Source organism: Nomascus leucogenys, chromosome 2 (assembly GCF_006542625.1).
Source record: "Nomascus leucogenys isolate Asia chromosome 2, Asia_NLE_v1, whole genome shotgun sequence".
Lineage (NCBI taxonomy): Eukaryota > Metazoa > Chordata > Mammalia > Primates > Hylobatidae > Nomascus > Nomascus leucogenys.
In genome coordinates this window covers 77,574,117-77,590,200 of record NC_044382.1, presented here as the reverse complement: position 1 = coordinate 77,590,200, position 16,084 = coordinate 77,574,117, and the positions used below count along the sequence as shown (strand labels likewise).

The following is a 16,084-nucleotide window of genomic DNA, read 5'->3' as shown; positions in this document are numbered from 1 at the left end:
CCCCAAATCACTAAACTAAAGGGAAAAGTCAACCTGGGAGCTGCTTAGAGCAAACCTGCCTCCCATTCTACTCAAAGTCACCCGTCTGCTCACTGAGCTAAATGCATATCTGATTGCCTCCTTTGGAGAGGCTCATCAGAAACTCAAAAGAATGCAACCATTTGTCTCTTATCTACCTATGACCTGGAAGCCCCCTCTCTGCTTCCAGTTGTCCCACCTTTGCTTCGAGTTGTCCTGCCTTTTGCGGACCGAACCAATATTCATCTTACATATGTTGATTGATGTCTCATGTCTCCCTAAAATGTATAAAACCAAACTGTGCTCTGACCACCTTGGGCAGATGTCGTCAGGACCTCCTGAGGCTGCATCATGGGTGCGCGTCCTCAACCTTGGCAAAAGAAACTCTCAATTAACTGAGACCTATCTCAGCTATTCGGGGTTTACAGAGTCTATACACACAAGTTGGTATCTGAATATACACTGGGTCGGAGCTTTTGTTAAGCCTTGATCGCATATGAAAGGGGGCCAGCCACACAGTAAGCCCTTGATAAATGTTTACTGAGAAACAATGAAGATGAACTTGGCATTTTTTCAGGGTTTTCACACCTTTGCTGGGTGCCTTAAGTATTCATACATCCATTTTGTAGGCAAGAAAATAAAGCCTCAGCACAACGAGGGTTAACTGAATTAGGCACGAAAAGGGGTATAATCTTGCCTGGTGCATAGTAAGTGCTAAGTCAACCTTAGCAATTATTGTCACAGAGCTGGACAGCGGTGAAGCCAGGACTGGAGCCCAGGCCTCTAGGCACTCAGGCGAAACTTTGTCTCCTTCCCTGTATCATGGGTCTGCCTTCCAGGAATTTATAATCTGACTGGGGAGCCAAGATGAGCAAGAAAGAAAATGATCCCAAATTACTTCCACTTTAATCCTAGTTTATCCATATAGCAGCCCTGTGAGGTAGACCTTATCAGTATTCCCTTTTTGCAGACAAGGAAACTGAGGCTCAGATGAGATAAACAGCAGAATTCAGGGCTCACACCCACACCTCCAAATCCCCAGATAATTAGTGAGTAGTATATGTAGTTAAATGCTAACAACTTAGCACTTAATTATATCTGATTTCACACCGTATTGTATATAATTTAATACTAATTGCAGGCTTTCAGAAGGAACTGAAGTGAGTAGGGGAGAGAATGGCAAGGGAAGCCTTCATGGGGACTTTGGGAACTGAGCTGGCCCTTGGAGAGTCTGGGAGTGGAGGCTGGAGGGGGCCGAGTGGTTTTCTGGAAAAGGGAATAGAATGATTAAGATATCAAGTTAGGAGTGAGAATGGGGCGGAGTGGGACTCGTATGGTGCTGTTTTGGAAATGGAGTTCCATAAATGCACTTATAACTAATGTTCATTGAGAACTTTGTAAGTGCCAGGTACTATGCTAAATCCTTTCCACTGTTACTGCATCCAGTTCACTTAACCCTGTGAGGGAAAGAAAAGTTCCACCAGACAATAGGTACAGGCATCACCCCATCTTATAGGTAAAGAAACTAGGTGGCAACCTTGTGACACAGAACCAGGCTGGACTGCAGAGCCCATGTACCTCCCAGCTCAAGTTCAGAGACCATATGACTGGAGCTGGGGGTGTTATGAATGGTGGGAAATAAAGTTGACTAGTCTAGGGCCTTGCTACCCAAAGTGTGGGCCATGGGCATTACCTGGGAGCTCATTAGAAATGCAGACTTGGGGCCAGGTGCGGTAGCTCACGCTTGTAATCCCAACACTTTGGGAGGTCGAGGCAGGTGGATCACCTGAGGTCAGGAGTTCGAGACCAGCCTGGCCAACATGGTGAAACCCCATCTCTAGTAAAAATACAAAAATTATCCAAGCAAGGTGGTGCATGCCTGTAATCCCAGCTACTTGGGAGGCCAAGACAGGAGAATCGCTTGAACCCAGGAGGCGGAGGTTGCAGTGAGCCAAGATCGCACCACTGAACTCCAGCCTGGGCAACAGGACAAGACTCCTTCTCAAAAAGAAAAAAAAAAAGAAATGCAGACTTGGGCACTTCCCAGTCCTACTGAGTCAGAATCTGCATTTCAAAGCAGGCACGGTGCTACATGCCTGTAGTCTCAGCTACTCAGGAGGCTGAAGTGGGAGGATCAGTTGAGGCCAGGAGTTTGAGACCAACCTGGGCAACATAGTGAGACACTGTCTCAAAAAAAAAAAAAAAAAAAGAATCTGGGGCATGGAGGCACACTGGCGCACGCCTATAATCTAAGAACTTTGGGAGGCTGAGGCAAGTGGGTCACTTGAGCTCAGGAGTCCGAGACCAGCCTGGGCAACACGACAAAACCACGTCTCTACAAAAAATACAAAAAAAAAAAAAGAAAAAGAAAAAAGAAAAAAATTAGCCATGTATTGGCACCTGCCTATAGTTCCAGCTACTCGTGAGGCTGAGGTGGGAGGATAGTTTGAGCCCAGGAAGTTGAGGCTGCAGTGAGCCGAAATCGCACCACCGCACTCCAGCCTGGGAGACAGAGTGAGACCTTATCTCAAAAAGAAAAAAAAAGAATCTGCATTTCACCACGATCCCTAGGTGATTTGTAGGCACATCAGCATTTAAGAAGTGGAGATGGATGGATGTTCCAGTTTCTCGAGTCTTTCTGATGACATCTCCCTCCTGGCAAAGGAGGATCGATGCATTCCCCGGAGAGTTTGAGGTGAAAGCCCAGGGCAGCCAGCAAAAGCTGAGATTTCTTTGAAGTCCCATATTTCATCTAAAAAGGTCATCCACTGTTTCATGCCATACCCATAATATGTCAACAGTCATTTTAATGTTTCAAAATGGTTATGTAAATTGCCATGGAGCAGCATCTGTGTTCTGGGAAGATGCATGGGAGGGTTTCCTTGTATCTTAAATGGGGTAATAATCACTACTTCAAGGGCTTCTATGAGGATCAAAGGAGAATCGTGTATATGGAAATGCTGGGTAAACTGTTTGCACAATTTATGTGTTATTATTCTGGAAGAAGGCGAGAATCCTCCCCAGACCCACTCTCCTGAAAGCCAGCTCTCCCGAGGGCTGAGGCCTCCTGCGCTTTTCTTGCACTCAGGATGAGACAGGACTCAGGCTTAGGGGAGGACAGAGTAGCCTCTGTAGGCACCTCCAGAAGCCAGGAAAGCTAGTTTGTTTTTTGTTGTTGTTTATCGGGTTTTTTAGAGAGACAGGGTCTCACCCTGTTGCCCCAGCTGCAGTGCAGTGACACAATCATAGCTCACTGTAACCTTGAACTCCTGGACTCAAGCAACCCTCCTCCTCAGCCTCCCACATAGCTAGGACTACAGGCATGCACCACCACACCAGTTATTATTTTTTTTCCAAGACAGAGTCTTGCTGTGTTGCCCAGGCTGGAGTGCAGTGGTGCTATCTCAGCTCACTGCAACCTCCAACCCCCGGGTTCAAGCGATTCTCCTGCCTCAGCCTCCAAAGTAGCTGGAATTACAAGTGCCTGCCACCTCACCCAGCTAATTTTTTGTATTTTTAGTTGAGATGGGGTTTTACCATGTTGTCCAGGCTGGTCTTGAGCTCCTGATCTCAGGTGATCCACCTGCCTCAGCCTCCCAAAGTGCTGGGATTATAGGCATCAGCCACTGTCCCTGGCCACACCCTGCTATTTTTTAATTTTTATTTGTAAGAGACAGGGTCTTGCTGTGTTGCCCAGACTGGTCTCAAACTCCTGGCCTGAAGCAATCCTCCCGCGTCAGCCACCCAGAGCACTGAGATTACAGGCATGTGCATGCCCGGCCTTGTTTTTGTTTTTGTTTTAATTTCTTATAATTTCATTATATCACCCTTTTTTATTATTACTTACTTCATGATTGGCCAACTTAGCCAGAAGGAAAGTCCCAGTGAAACTCAGAGGTTGCAGAGATGTCAGAATAGGAGAGAACATGAGGATACAGCATCCTGTTCCTGAGTGGGTCTAGAGAGAGGGAAGTCGGGAAGGAAAAGTAGAGGCTCCAGGGGAAGAGGGAAGCAGATGGCAACAACCTGGGGCCCTACAGGGAATAGGAGGAGAAAGGGCATCAGGGTGTTAGCCCTGGACTGGGCATGACTGGGCTGCACATAAGGCTCTTTTCCACGTAATTGGAGGGAAAAGTGAAGATGGGAGGGAGAAAAACCCAAGACTGGTGAAATGGAGACTCAGGCAGACAATGACCTTCCACAATTGAGGGCACAGGGTGAAGGCTAGCTAGAGAAGGCACAGGCGGAAAGCTGCATGGGAAGAGTGGCTCATTCAGCACTGCAGATGCAGAGGAAGAGAATTTGGCAAGTAGGACGTTTTTTAGAGACAGGGTCTCACTCTGTTGCCCAGGCTGCAGTGCAGTGGTGCAATCGTAGCTCACTGTAACCTTGAACTCCTAGACTCAAGCCATCCTCCTGCCTCAGCCTCCCGAGCAGCTGGGAATACAGGCATGCACCACACCTGGCTTTTTTTTTTTTTTTTTAAGAAATGGAGTGGGAATCTTTTTAATTATTATTATTTTATTTTTTTATTTTTTTATTTTTTTGAGACAGAGTCTCATTCTGTTGCCCAGGCTGGAATGCAATGGCATGATCTTGGCTCACTGCAACCTCTGCCTCCCAGGTTCAAGCGATTCTCCTGCCTCAGCCTCCCAAGTAGCTGGGACTACAGACATGTACCACCATGCCTGACTAATTTTTTGTATTTTTAGTAGAGACGGGATTTCACCATGTTAGTTGGGATGGTCTCAATCTCCTGACCTCGTGATCGGCCCACCTCAGCCCGGCCTGGAGTGAGAATCTTAATGATTATGATGAGGATGAGAGAGAGAAAAGGAATGCCCATCATTCTCAACTTGGGCTGGCATGATGGATGAGCAGTTTCCCATGGCTCAGAGCAATTGAAAAGGATGGAGAGAAGACCTATTGCATTAAGTTAAGGTGGTCCTAGGTCTCTCTTGGGTAGGGTTCTAGTAGAATAATGGGGCTAAAGCCAGATTTTGAGAAGTTAAGAAGAGAATGGTAGAGATGTATATTTTTCTCTCTCTTTTCTTCCCAGGATAAGCATTAAGGTTCCCACACAAGTTGCATTTCTGATACAAATGCCCTACTTGCCATTTAAAACTTAATCCCCATAACTTGCTATAACTTGGGACCAGTACCAAGCTGATATTGTATCATTAATCCTCCCCTTGGCAACAAAGTTAAAAAACAGCAAATTGGCCAAGTGTGGTGGCTCACGCCTTTAGTACCAACACTTTGGGAGGCCAAGGTGGGAGGACCACCTGAGGTCAGGAGTTCAAGACCAGACTGGCCAACATGGTAAAACCCTGTCTCTACTAAAAATATAAAAATTAGCTGCACATGGTGGCACACACCTGTGATCTCAGCTACTCAGGAGGCTGAGGCAGGAGAATCTGGGAGGCGGAGGTTGCAGTGAGCCAAGATTGTGCCACTGCACTTCAGCCTGGGCAACAGAGCAAGACTCCATTTCAAAGAAAAAAAGAAAAAGAAAAAGCAAATTGCAAAGCATTGTTTATTGTATGATCCTATTTTTGTTTAAAAGAATACATGAGGCCGGGCGCGGTGGCTCACACTTGTAATCCCAGCAGTTTGGGAGGCCAAGGCAGGTAGATTACATGAGGCCAGGAGTTAAGATACCAGCCTGGCCAACATGGTGAAACCCTGTCTCTACTAAAAATGCAAAAATTAGCTGGGCATGGTGGCAGGTGACTGTAGTCCCAGCTACTTCGGAGTCTGAGGCAGGAGAATCGCTTGAACCTGGGAGATGGAGGTTTCAGTGAACTGAGATCGCGCCACTGCACTCCAGCCTGGGTGACAGAGCAGGACTCTGTCTCAAAAACAACAAAAAAAAGAAATAAAAGGGTATATGGGGCTGAGTGCAGTGGCTCATGCCTATAATCCCAGCACTTTGAGAGGCCAAGGCAGGAGGATCACTTGAGCCCAGGAGTTAGAAACCAGCCTGTGCAACATAGTGAGATGCCATCTCTACTAAAAAAAAAAAAAAAAATGCTTTTTAAAGAGTATATACATGTTTGTGTGTAGATATGTATCTTTGTATATTATAAACAAAAGTACCTGGAGGAAGATATATATATCAAATTACAATAGCAGTTTTACTGGTACATGCATATATCACTTTAAATATATGTAGTTTATTATACGTTACTCTCCTCCAGCCGTAATAAATTATACCAGGGATTGTCTCTGATGGTCAGATTATAGTGTATTACTTAAAATTCTTTTGCCTCCAAATGACAGAAACTCAGCTGAAACTTCTAAGGCAATAACTGAATTGTCCGGATACTTCTTTAGGCATAGGTGAATCCAGGGACTCAAAATATGTCGTTAGGAATCTGCCTCTGCATCTCTTGGATCTGCTGTCTTTTTTATCAGCTTCATTCTCAGGCGGTTCCAGGCCTGCATCTCATTGGCACAGCATTCAAATGGGAAGAAAGCAGCTCTTTTTCCAAGGGTATCAGCAAAGTCCTGAGGCTGACTCGGTTCATGGTTCACCCCTAAAGTGGTAAATCACTGTGGCTGGGGGAAGCCCTATGTTGATTGGCAAGGCCAAGGTCATGTGAACCTAGAGAAGAACAAAGTCACTTTCAAGGTCATCTAAGGAAGCCAATGAACTGCAAGAAGGGGCTGAGCAGTTCCCCAATGGAAACCCAGGGCCCTGTTGGCAGAAGAGGAGACACAGAACCACAGATGTCCACTCCAAGAGGGTCTCCAGTCTGGGTCGTAGATTTCTGTAATGACTGCATTGTTTATAATTAACATACATTTATCTTGAAATGGCAAGGGGAAAATAAGATTCACCTCCCCTTTTTGTTCTTTGAGACACTCTGTTGCCCAGGCTGGAGTGCAGTGGTGCAGTCATGGCTCACTGCAGCTTCAACTTCCCAGACTCAGGCAGTCCTCCCCCTTCAGCCCCCCAAGTAGCTGGGACCACAGGCATGCACCACCCAGGCCTGGCTAATTTTTAAATTATTTGTAGAGATAAGGTCTCCCTAGGTTACCCAGGCTAGTCTGGAACTCCTGGGCTCAAGCAATCCTCTCGCCTCAGCCTCCCAAAGTGCTAGTTTTACAGGCATGAGCCACTGTGCCCCACCAAGATCCCCTTTTAAACAACTGATTTGGGTTGCCTCTGGTTATGACAATTGAGATAACTAAATAATGAGTGTTGAGAAAATAGTACAGCCAAAATCATTTCAGAGCCCTTGATCTTAGAGGGCGTGGGAGGAACAAACAGTAACAAGAGGCGGGAATTGACCTTCTCCTTTTCATAGATGATTAAAGGTGTGTATGCCTAAGACCCGTGGGGCCATCAGACAGTCTCTGGGGCTCTGGGTCGCTGGAGTGATGCGCCTGGGGAGCTGGGCCTTCGTCAAGGGCAGCCTCCGCCTCTCAGCCTCCTGCGCCGGTGTGTGCTGCACCTGCGCTCTCAGTCAGTGCTTCCCTGCATTCCGATATCACACTGCTCTGTTTCTTCATTTCAGGGTTACGCTAAGGACATGGTGACAGACTTTGATGAGAAACATGATGAGTATTTAATATTGCTTCAGCAGAGGAACCGGTAAGAGAAGCCGCTCGACGGCAGCCCTTGATATTAGCCAAGTAAAAATCTATTTAGATTTATTAACAGCAGGCAGGCCCTGTCTCACATAGGAATGGGATGCAGAGTCCCCCTCCACTCAGAGGCTTAGAATATTATCTGCAACCCTAGCTCCTATTTCTCCATTCACTGATTTAATTGCATTTTTTAACTGAGCTGTAGCAAACTGTTCGACGTGTAAGTACCATCTCTTCCCTCCCTGCTCCTGTTCTGGGAGAAGATAAGGTTGTCAAAAAAGGCTCGGATTTGGCAGGGCTTGTGCAAGAACCACCTGAAGAGCCCAGTCTGTGAACGTGCAGGCTTTGACAGTCCCTGAAATCTGAGCCTATAATCATGTCATGCAAAAATTGAGTCATTTTACATTGGCGTTTGAAGTTGGTCGATAAGTCATTTGAAGTTAAAGTAGGACTGATTTTGTCTCTGGAGTGCTTGTTCTTGAAAAAGCTTGCAGTAGGTCCAGTGTGTAGCGATCAAGGTCAAAACATCATGGTCTGGTTTGAAAGAGGCATCATTGCCTCGGTTCCTTTGTAGGGCTGAGGAAGTTCATTTTCAGTTCACCGCAGTTGGTCTTCAGGCCTCAAACTTTGCAATAAGCTGGGGATTTGCAAATTCAGATGCTGGGGGTGGCCAGGCAGTGAGTGGAGCCGGCTCAGTGGGACAGTGGGTACCTGAGCTCCTGTCTCCAAGCTGCTCAGCCCAGGCCAGCTGTCTGTGAGACCACAGTTCCCCCCGGGTCCTGATCCTCCCAAGTCTGCCAGAGAAGCTGGAGATCTGCATTTGGGCTGTGAAATCTCCTGAGTTTTAAAATATTGGTAATGAATTCAAGTTAAAGCACAAAGCAAACAGAAAAACAATGCAGGCCCACAGAACTGGTGGGAGAAAGGGGAAGAAAGGGGAATGGGTACGAATGTGGGCCTCTGTGTTATCAGAGTGGGCTTAGGGTCTCGCAGACAACAGAGTCTGGGGTAGGGAGGTGTCATCCTGCATTCGACTTCAGCTCTGGTCTCACTGACTGGACTCGGTGTTATCAACAGGGGCCCTGGTGGCATGTTGCATGGGACAAGTTTTTGTAATCTCACGAATTGCAGGAGTTTAGCATCCCTGCCCACCAACCCCTTTACTAAATTTCAGTAAGACCCTAAATTCCATCTATGATAGCACCCACCCACTTTCCAGATACCCATCTACTGAGGCAGCACCACCCCTGGTAGAGATCTTGGGAACAGACAATCTCTCCAGGGCCAGCCAGAAACGCCACAACAGTGTCCTCTGTGCCCAGCAGCTCTGTGCTCATCCCCCTCCATCCCCACATCAACCTCAAACTAGAACAGCGAAGGCTTGTGCTGATGAGACTGACGTGGGTTTCCATCATCATTAATGCCACGGAGCAGGATGTTTTTATTCAATCTCTGGCAGACTGGATGGTGCCACTGAACACCTGGGTGATCGTTTAATCATCTGCATGTGACTTGTCTGGGGAGAGGCTGTCACAGTTCCTTATGAACAAATTGTTTCTCATTAATTGGGTGATCAATAAGTGTGCGATCAAAGAGGCACTGGCCAATAGTATAAATGAGAATTTCCAGAGACAAGGTTATAGCACAAAGACAATTAAAAGCTATATCAAAACTGAGTCGCCATAAAATTTGGGGGGACATGTTGTCACCAAGATGGAGCTGTGATGATGACAGGAAATTAGAAGGTAGAGCTAGAAAGAAACACCTTCCAGTGGAGTCTTGTGAAGAATGGGAATCCCCCTGAGCCATTGTCAGTGAAATCTCAAAGGCACCTTTTGCAGAGTGCCAGCCATATGCCAGGCACCTCAACCCATCATTTTACTTTATCTGCACACTACCCAATGGGGCAGAGTAACTGCACCCATTTTACAGGCAAGGAAGTGGAGGCTCTGAGCAGTGAGCAACTTGCCTGAGGTCTCACAGCCAGAAAGTGGTGGAGCCGGGCTGGACTCTACGTTTTGCTTGATGTTGTCATAAATAATCAAGAGGAGAAAAAAAAAACCTGCTGGATTGCCAGTGGCCCTAGGTTAAGTGAGGAGGGGTTTTGTGGGAAGAACTGCAATTTACTTGGAAATCTAGTTATAGGACCAGATAGAAAACTTGCCTCTGAGCTTTACCCTGGACATTGAGGGAGATGAAAACCCAGGCTGCTTATCTGGGTTGTCTGTAACCTGAGAAGGGGGGATGTAATCATTGGAGTGAGTTCTGAGCAGAGATCTGCCTAGAACACAGCTTCCCATAAGAAACAGGGCAACATTTTTCTTTTATTCATTCAGCAGGATTTCACTGAGTACCTTCTAAGTGCCTGGCATTGCCGTTAATGCAAAGGGAAGCATTGTGATAAGGAAGACATGGACTGTATTAGTTAGTATGTTTTGGCTGTAAGAGACAGAAACTCAAAGTAAATGGACTTAATCAGCTAGGAAACACTGGCTCATGGAATTAAGAAATCCAGCATCGAGCTGGGCACGGTGGCTTCTGCTTGTAACCCCAACTATGCAAGAGGCTAAGGCAGGAGGATTGCTTGAGCCCAGAATTTCAAAACCCCGTCTCTAAAATATTTTTTTAAATAGCCAGGTGTGGTGGCATCCACCTATAGTTCTAGCTACTCACTACTTAGGAGGCTGAGGTGGGAGGATCACTTGAGTCTAGGAATTCAAGACTGCAGTGAGCTATGATCATGCCACTGCACTCCAGTCTGGGTGATAGAGTGAGACACTGTCTCAAAAAAAAAAAAAAAGAAATTCATCATGATACTCTTGGCCTCAGGCATAGCTAGATCCAAGTGTTTAGATTATGTAATCAAAATCAAGTACTCTCCATTTTCTATACCCTAGTTTTCCCATATTAGAGCCATTCTCAGGCAGGTATTTCACTTGCAGTGGCCAAGACAGCAGGAAAAGCCCCTACGTACATCCTACCTAGAAGCATTAGGGATCTTTCCTAATGCTTCCAGCAAAAGTGCTGAGGAAGGTTCCCATTGGCCTGGCGTGGGCCCAATTCCATCGCAAGCTACGTTAGGCCATTTTTGCATTACTATAAAGTAATGGCTGAGACTGGGTAATTTATAAAGAAGAAAGGTTTCATTGGCTCACGATTCTGCAGGCTGTACAGGAAGCATGGTGCTGCCATCTGCTTGGCTTCTGGGGAGGCCTCAGGGAGCTTGTATTCATAACAGAAGGCAAAGTGGAAGCAGGCACATCACATGGTGAGAGCAGGAGAGAGAGGGTGGAGGGAGGTGCCACACACTTTTAAATGGCCAGATCTTGGGAGAACTCACTATCGCAAGGATAACATCAAGGGGATGCTGCTAAACCATTCATGAGAACTCTGCCCCCATGATTCAGTCACCTCCCACCAGGTCCTACCTCGACACTAGGGATTACAATCCAACATGAGATTTGGAGGGGACATACATCCTAACTATATACAAGCCAATCACTCCCTGTGTCTGGTGAGACGGCACAGTCTACTGGCCGTTCCTTGGCCACCCCACTAAATTGTGCAGTGGAGTCAGTTTCACCCGGTGGAGTCAGTTTCATGGAGTGAAAGAAGGAATGGTGCTGTACCCAGAGGAGATCTGAGGGGCTCTGTTTGGAAGATGGGGGAGATTCCTGGCCAGGCAGAGAGAGCAGGTGTCCACCACACAGCTCTTACCCTTGAAGAACTCCCCAGTGGTGGCAGGGTGAGCTCAAGGCCACCTATAACTATGACAAAAGAAGCAGAAAGTGATTGTGTGCTCCAGGAGAAGACTGGGGGCAGGGAGTAGGGGGACAGAGTCTGGAGATGTGACAGCCCCGCCTCACTCCTGCAGAAACCCTCCCAGCTGCCTGTCCCAGTGGACTCTCAGTGATTCTTGTCACTCAACCTCATGAAAGAGGTAATCACCCCCGACAAGATTCATAAAAGAGCAGGCAGAGTGATCAAAGGGCTGAGTGATGAGGATCGACTGAGAAGATGAGGGCCCTTGTATCTGAAGAGGTGACAGCAGAGAGGGGCTGTAATATACACCTCTAGACTGTAGGGGGTAGACCCAGATTTGCTCTCCAGGTCCAAGAATCCAGCAATGCTGTGATCATTTGGTCCCTGAGAAAGGTCATTCAAGGAAAACTTGCCCACAAAAGTGCAGGGCCTGCAGCCCCAGGAGAAGATCCAGGCAGAAAGAAGGAAGGAGAGAACCAGCATCACTGGGGGCCTCACCTGGACCTTTGTCTGAGCCAGAGCTTTAACCCAGTCTATCCTTTTGTCCTCATGGCAGCCCAGGGAGGTGCCGGCATCTTTAGTCTCCTGTTACAGAGGAGGAAACAGACCCCAGGGAGGTTTAGGGACTTGCTCAAGGTCATGCAAGCTGGGGAAATGGCGGAGCCTCTGGCACTGAGCTCCGTACTCCACACTCACCTCCTCCACCTGCACAGATGCTCTTATGTGCAGCTCTGTGGAGCATCCTATGGGACCTACAGGTTCTGGGGAGGAATGGCAGGCTTCTTTTTGCACCCCTGCCCTCTCTGTCTTTACCCTTCAAGACTGGACTCAAATGCCACCCCCTCCAAGGAGCCCCCAGTTGTGAGCCAGTGCTCCCTCCTCTGACCTCTTCTTGTTCAGAGCCTCTGTGATGCCTGATGCTAGAGGCAAGAAACCAGGAAAGAGCAAGGGAGAGCACAAGCACTGCAGCCCCACGGGCCAGAACTTAAATCCAGGTTGGAGGTTTCCTTGGCTCTCTGGCCTTGGGCAAGTTCATTTCTAAAACAGGCCAACAGAACCTCAATCCCAGGATCACTGAAGGGTGAAGTGAGACAAGGCTGTCGAAGGCCCATAGCAAGCCCCCTGCCCAACCCAGTATTCACCATCATCATCATCATCATCATCATCATCATCATCATCATTATCATCATTCAGTTATTGACTGATTGATTGATTGATTGAGATGGGGGTCTCTGTTGCCTAGGCTGGAGTGCACTGGCGTGATCATAGCTCACTGCACTCTCCAGCCCCTGGGCTCAAGTGATCCTCTTGCCTCAGATTCCCTAGTAACTGGGCATACGTGTGCGGGCCACCACATCCAGCTAATTTTTTTAATGTTTATTATTATTATCATCCTTTCGATATAAATGCCTTCTCCCCAAATGACATCCAGGTAATTCTTGAATGGCTGGTCCTTGGGGAACCCTCTCAGGCAACCTGAGATGACCGAGATCTGGAGGAACCCTGTGGTTCATCTATAGTGCCATGGCAGCCACACCACTCAGAGACCACTCAGTCATAAGCCTAGTCACAATTAGGCCGCCACCCCCTGAGAACACAGTGACCTGCCCTTTGTGTTCACTGGGTCCTCCTTGCCATCTAAGTCCCTGCCCCAGTGGCCCACAAGGAGGATAATCCTCCCTGACCACCCCAGCCCCAGCCATGTCAGGTCCCTAGACTCTGCCTCATCACACCCTGTACTCCCCACTCACTGTGCCTTCACTTCCTCATCTGTGCAGGTGATCCCAAAGGCCAACATGGGCATAAAATGGAAATGATGAGTGTGATGTGCGTCACATGAATGGTAGCTGTGAGCACTAGGGTGTTCATCCATGTCTCCTGCCCCAACTTGAGATCCTTGGGGTCACTTGTTCCAGAAACAGGCATTGAGATCGGACACAGTGGCTTATGCCTGTAATCCCAGGACTTTGGGAGGCCAAGGTGGGTGGATCCACTGAGCCCAGGAGATCGAGACCAGCCTGGACAACACAAGGAGACCCTGTCTCTACAAAAAAAATACAAAAATTAGCCAGGTGTGGTGGCACACACCTGTAGTCCCTGCTACTCGAGAGGCTGAGGTGGGAGGATTGCTTGAGCCTGGGAGATCAAGCCTGCAGTGAGCTGTGATCATACCACTATGCTCCAGCCTGGGGAACAGAGCAAGACCCAGGAAAAAAAGAAAAGAAAGAAACAGCCATTGAGAGCTTTCCTCATTCAGCAGGCACCATGGCCCATAGGACAGAGGCTCAGAGTCCAGTGCAGGGGAGGAAGAATAAACAAATACCAGATACATCCATAATATAATGTTAGCCAGTGATAGTGTGCCATTGGAAAAAGTTGAACCGGCAAGCCAGTAGAGGGTGGCAGGGCAGCAGGAGGGAAGAGTTCGATTTCAGATAGGGCAGGAGTGGAATCTGATTTATCTGAGTCCCCTGCACCTAGGACGGCTTTTTATGTAAAGTAGGCTATCAATTTTTTAAAAAACACTTTTCTTTGATGCCACCTGAATATTACTGATGCACTCCACTGCAGTAGGGGAGTTCCTTTAGCAATTCCTTTCACAGTCTGAATAATTGTCTCCTAATTTATCAGTTTCATAAATCTACATTTTCATAAATCATTCTGCTTAAGGAGGGGCACGCGTGAACTGCCAGTCTCAGATCCTGGGTAGCTGGATGCCGTGACTGTTAACATGGCATCAGAAGGCAGGGAGAGAAGTGGAGGCAGGCTGTCTGCCTGAGTGATCAAATTCCCCGCTCTGCCCCGCCACAGGCCTCCTGGGACCTAGACTCCTGCTCCCTCCCTGGAGACTGACGGTGCCTACATTGTCCCTTGATTGTTTGCTCCTGCAAGCGTAGCTATTGCTGTGTTTGGAAATTGTCTCTTAGTTACTTGTGTTTTTCTTCTGTTTTATGTTGTTGCCCAACAATCAGGCATCTCCCAGGCTTCCAAGGCTGGCAAGAGATAAGCAGCCTGTAATAAATGTTCCTGCCACAATTGGTGAAAAGATGAATGTATCAGCCGCTAAAGAAACATTTAAACAAAGAAATCACCCACAATGCCACCACCTTCCCTCAACAACCCATTTCATTTTACATTTATCACCTTCCACGCTGGGTCCACAAACACACAGTTTTCCAACTTTACCTTTACTACATATGTCTTTTTCTTTTCATTTCATTTCTTTTCTTTTTTCTTTCTTTCTTTTTTTGGAGACAGGGTCTCTGTCTGTCACCCGGGCTGGAGTGCAGTGGCATGATCATGGCTCACTGCAGCCTCAACCTCCCCAGTTCAAGACATTCTCCTGCCCCAGCCTCCCAAGTAGCTAGAACCACAGGTGCATGCCATCATGCCCAGCTAATTTTTATATTTTTTATAGAGACGGGGTTTCACCATGTTGCCCAGGCTAATCTCAGAATGCCTGGGCTCAAGCAGTCCAGTCTGCCTGCCCCAACCTCCCAAAGTGCTGGGATTGCAGGCATGAGCCACTGTGCTCTGGCCTATGTATCATTTTTATTCTGCCTTTTTCATCACCACTCCCCCGCCCCCCACTGAACAGATCACAAACAATCCCCCATGTTTCTATACAGTCTTCATAATGATAACATCTGTGTAATAGCAGCATCCACTTCTCTGGTGTTGGACATTTGGGTTGCTTCCAGGATTTGTTATTACTGAACACTGACTATCTTCTTGCCCAGAGTTCATATGCTTAGGAACAATTTGCCGGAATGTGCTTACTGGGCAAAGACCAAACATATGGCATTTTCTATATTTTCATACTACTTCTGAGAAGGTTCTATGAATTACCAGCAGTGTCTAAGTTTGCCAGTTTCAACATCATCTTGCTAGCTTTACAAGTTGTCTTCGTTTTGGTGTAGACTCTGGAGCCAAATTGCCTAAGTTTGCATTCTACCCCGGCCTCATACTATAACAGCTCTGTGACCTTGGGCAAGTTCTTTAACCTTTCTATGCCTTATACTCTTCATCTACTAAATGGAGATAATAAAAGTGATTACGGCCAGGCACAGTGGCTCACACATGTAATCCCAACACTCTGGGAGGTCGAAGTGGGCAGATGGTCAGGAGTTCAAGACCAGCCTGGCCAACATGGGGAAACCGTGTCTCTACTAAAAACACACGCAAAAAAAAATTAGCCAGGTATGGTGGCACACGCCTGTAGTCCAAGCTACCTGGGAGGCTGAGGTAGGAGAATCAGAATCGCTTGAACCCCAGGAGGTGGAGGTTGCAGTGAGCCGAGATCACACCACAGCACTCCAGCCTGGGTGGCAGTGCGAGACTCCGTCTCAAAAAAAAAAAAAAAGTGGTTACCCTGTAGGATTATTGTGAAGAGTAACTTCTTCATATCATTGATCATCATTATTCTCTGACTCTCTGTCTGTGAATTTGTGTCATCACTAAAACTGATCTGTAACCCCACAGTCGATACTTGCTGCATTTTTGCGGTCACTTGCAGACACGTGCAGAGAGGCAACATTTTTAGTCCCCCGATACACACGTTCCCAGCTGATATAGAACAAGGCAATTATCTGCCTCTCATATTATAAACAAGTGTCCTTTTTGCCGTGTACGTAGTGCCATGCTTTTCACATTTTTGTGCTTTCTGCTGGTGATTTCGTTGCTTAAACTGGCCTTATACATAGTGCAG

The 16,084-nt window shown here is 47.2% G+C and overlaps 1 protein-coding gene across 1 annotated transcript in view; it reads left to right on the top strand.

Moving 5' to 3' along the window:
- KIAA0556 (KIAA0556 ortholog) overlaps positions 1–16,084 on the top strand; it is a 234,233-nt gene that overhangs the window by 61,403 nt on the left and 156,746 nt on the right. Inside the window, exon 3 of the mRNA XM_030799359.1 lies at positions 7,542–7,618. Within this exon, the coding sequence (XP_030655219.1) occupies positions 7,542–7,618 (77 nt within the window). The remainder of the gene's footprint in view (positions 1–7,541; positions 7,619–16,084) is intronic.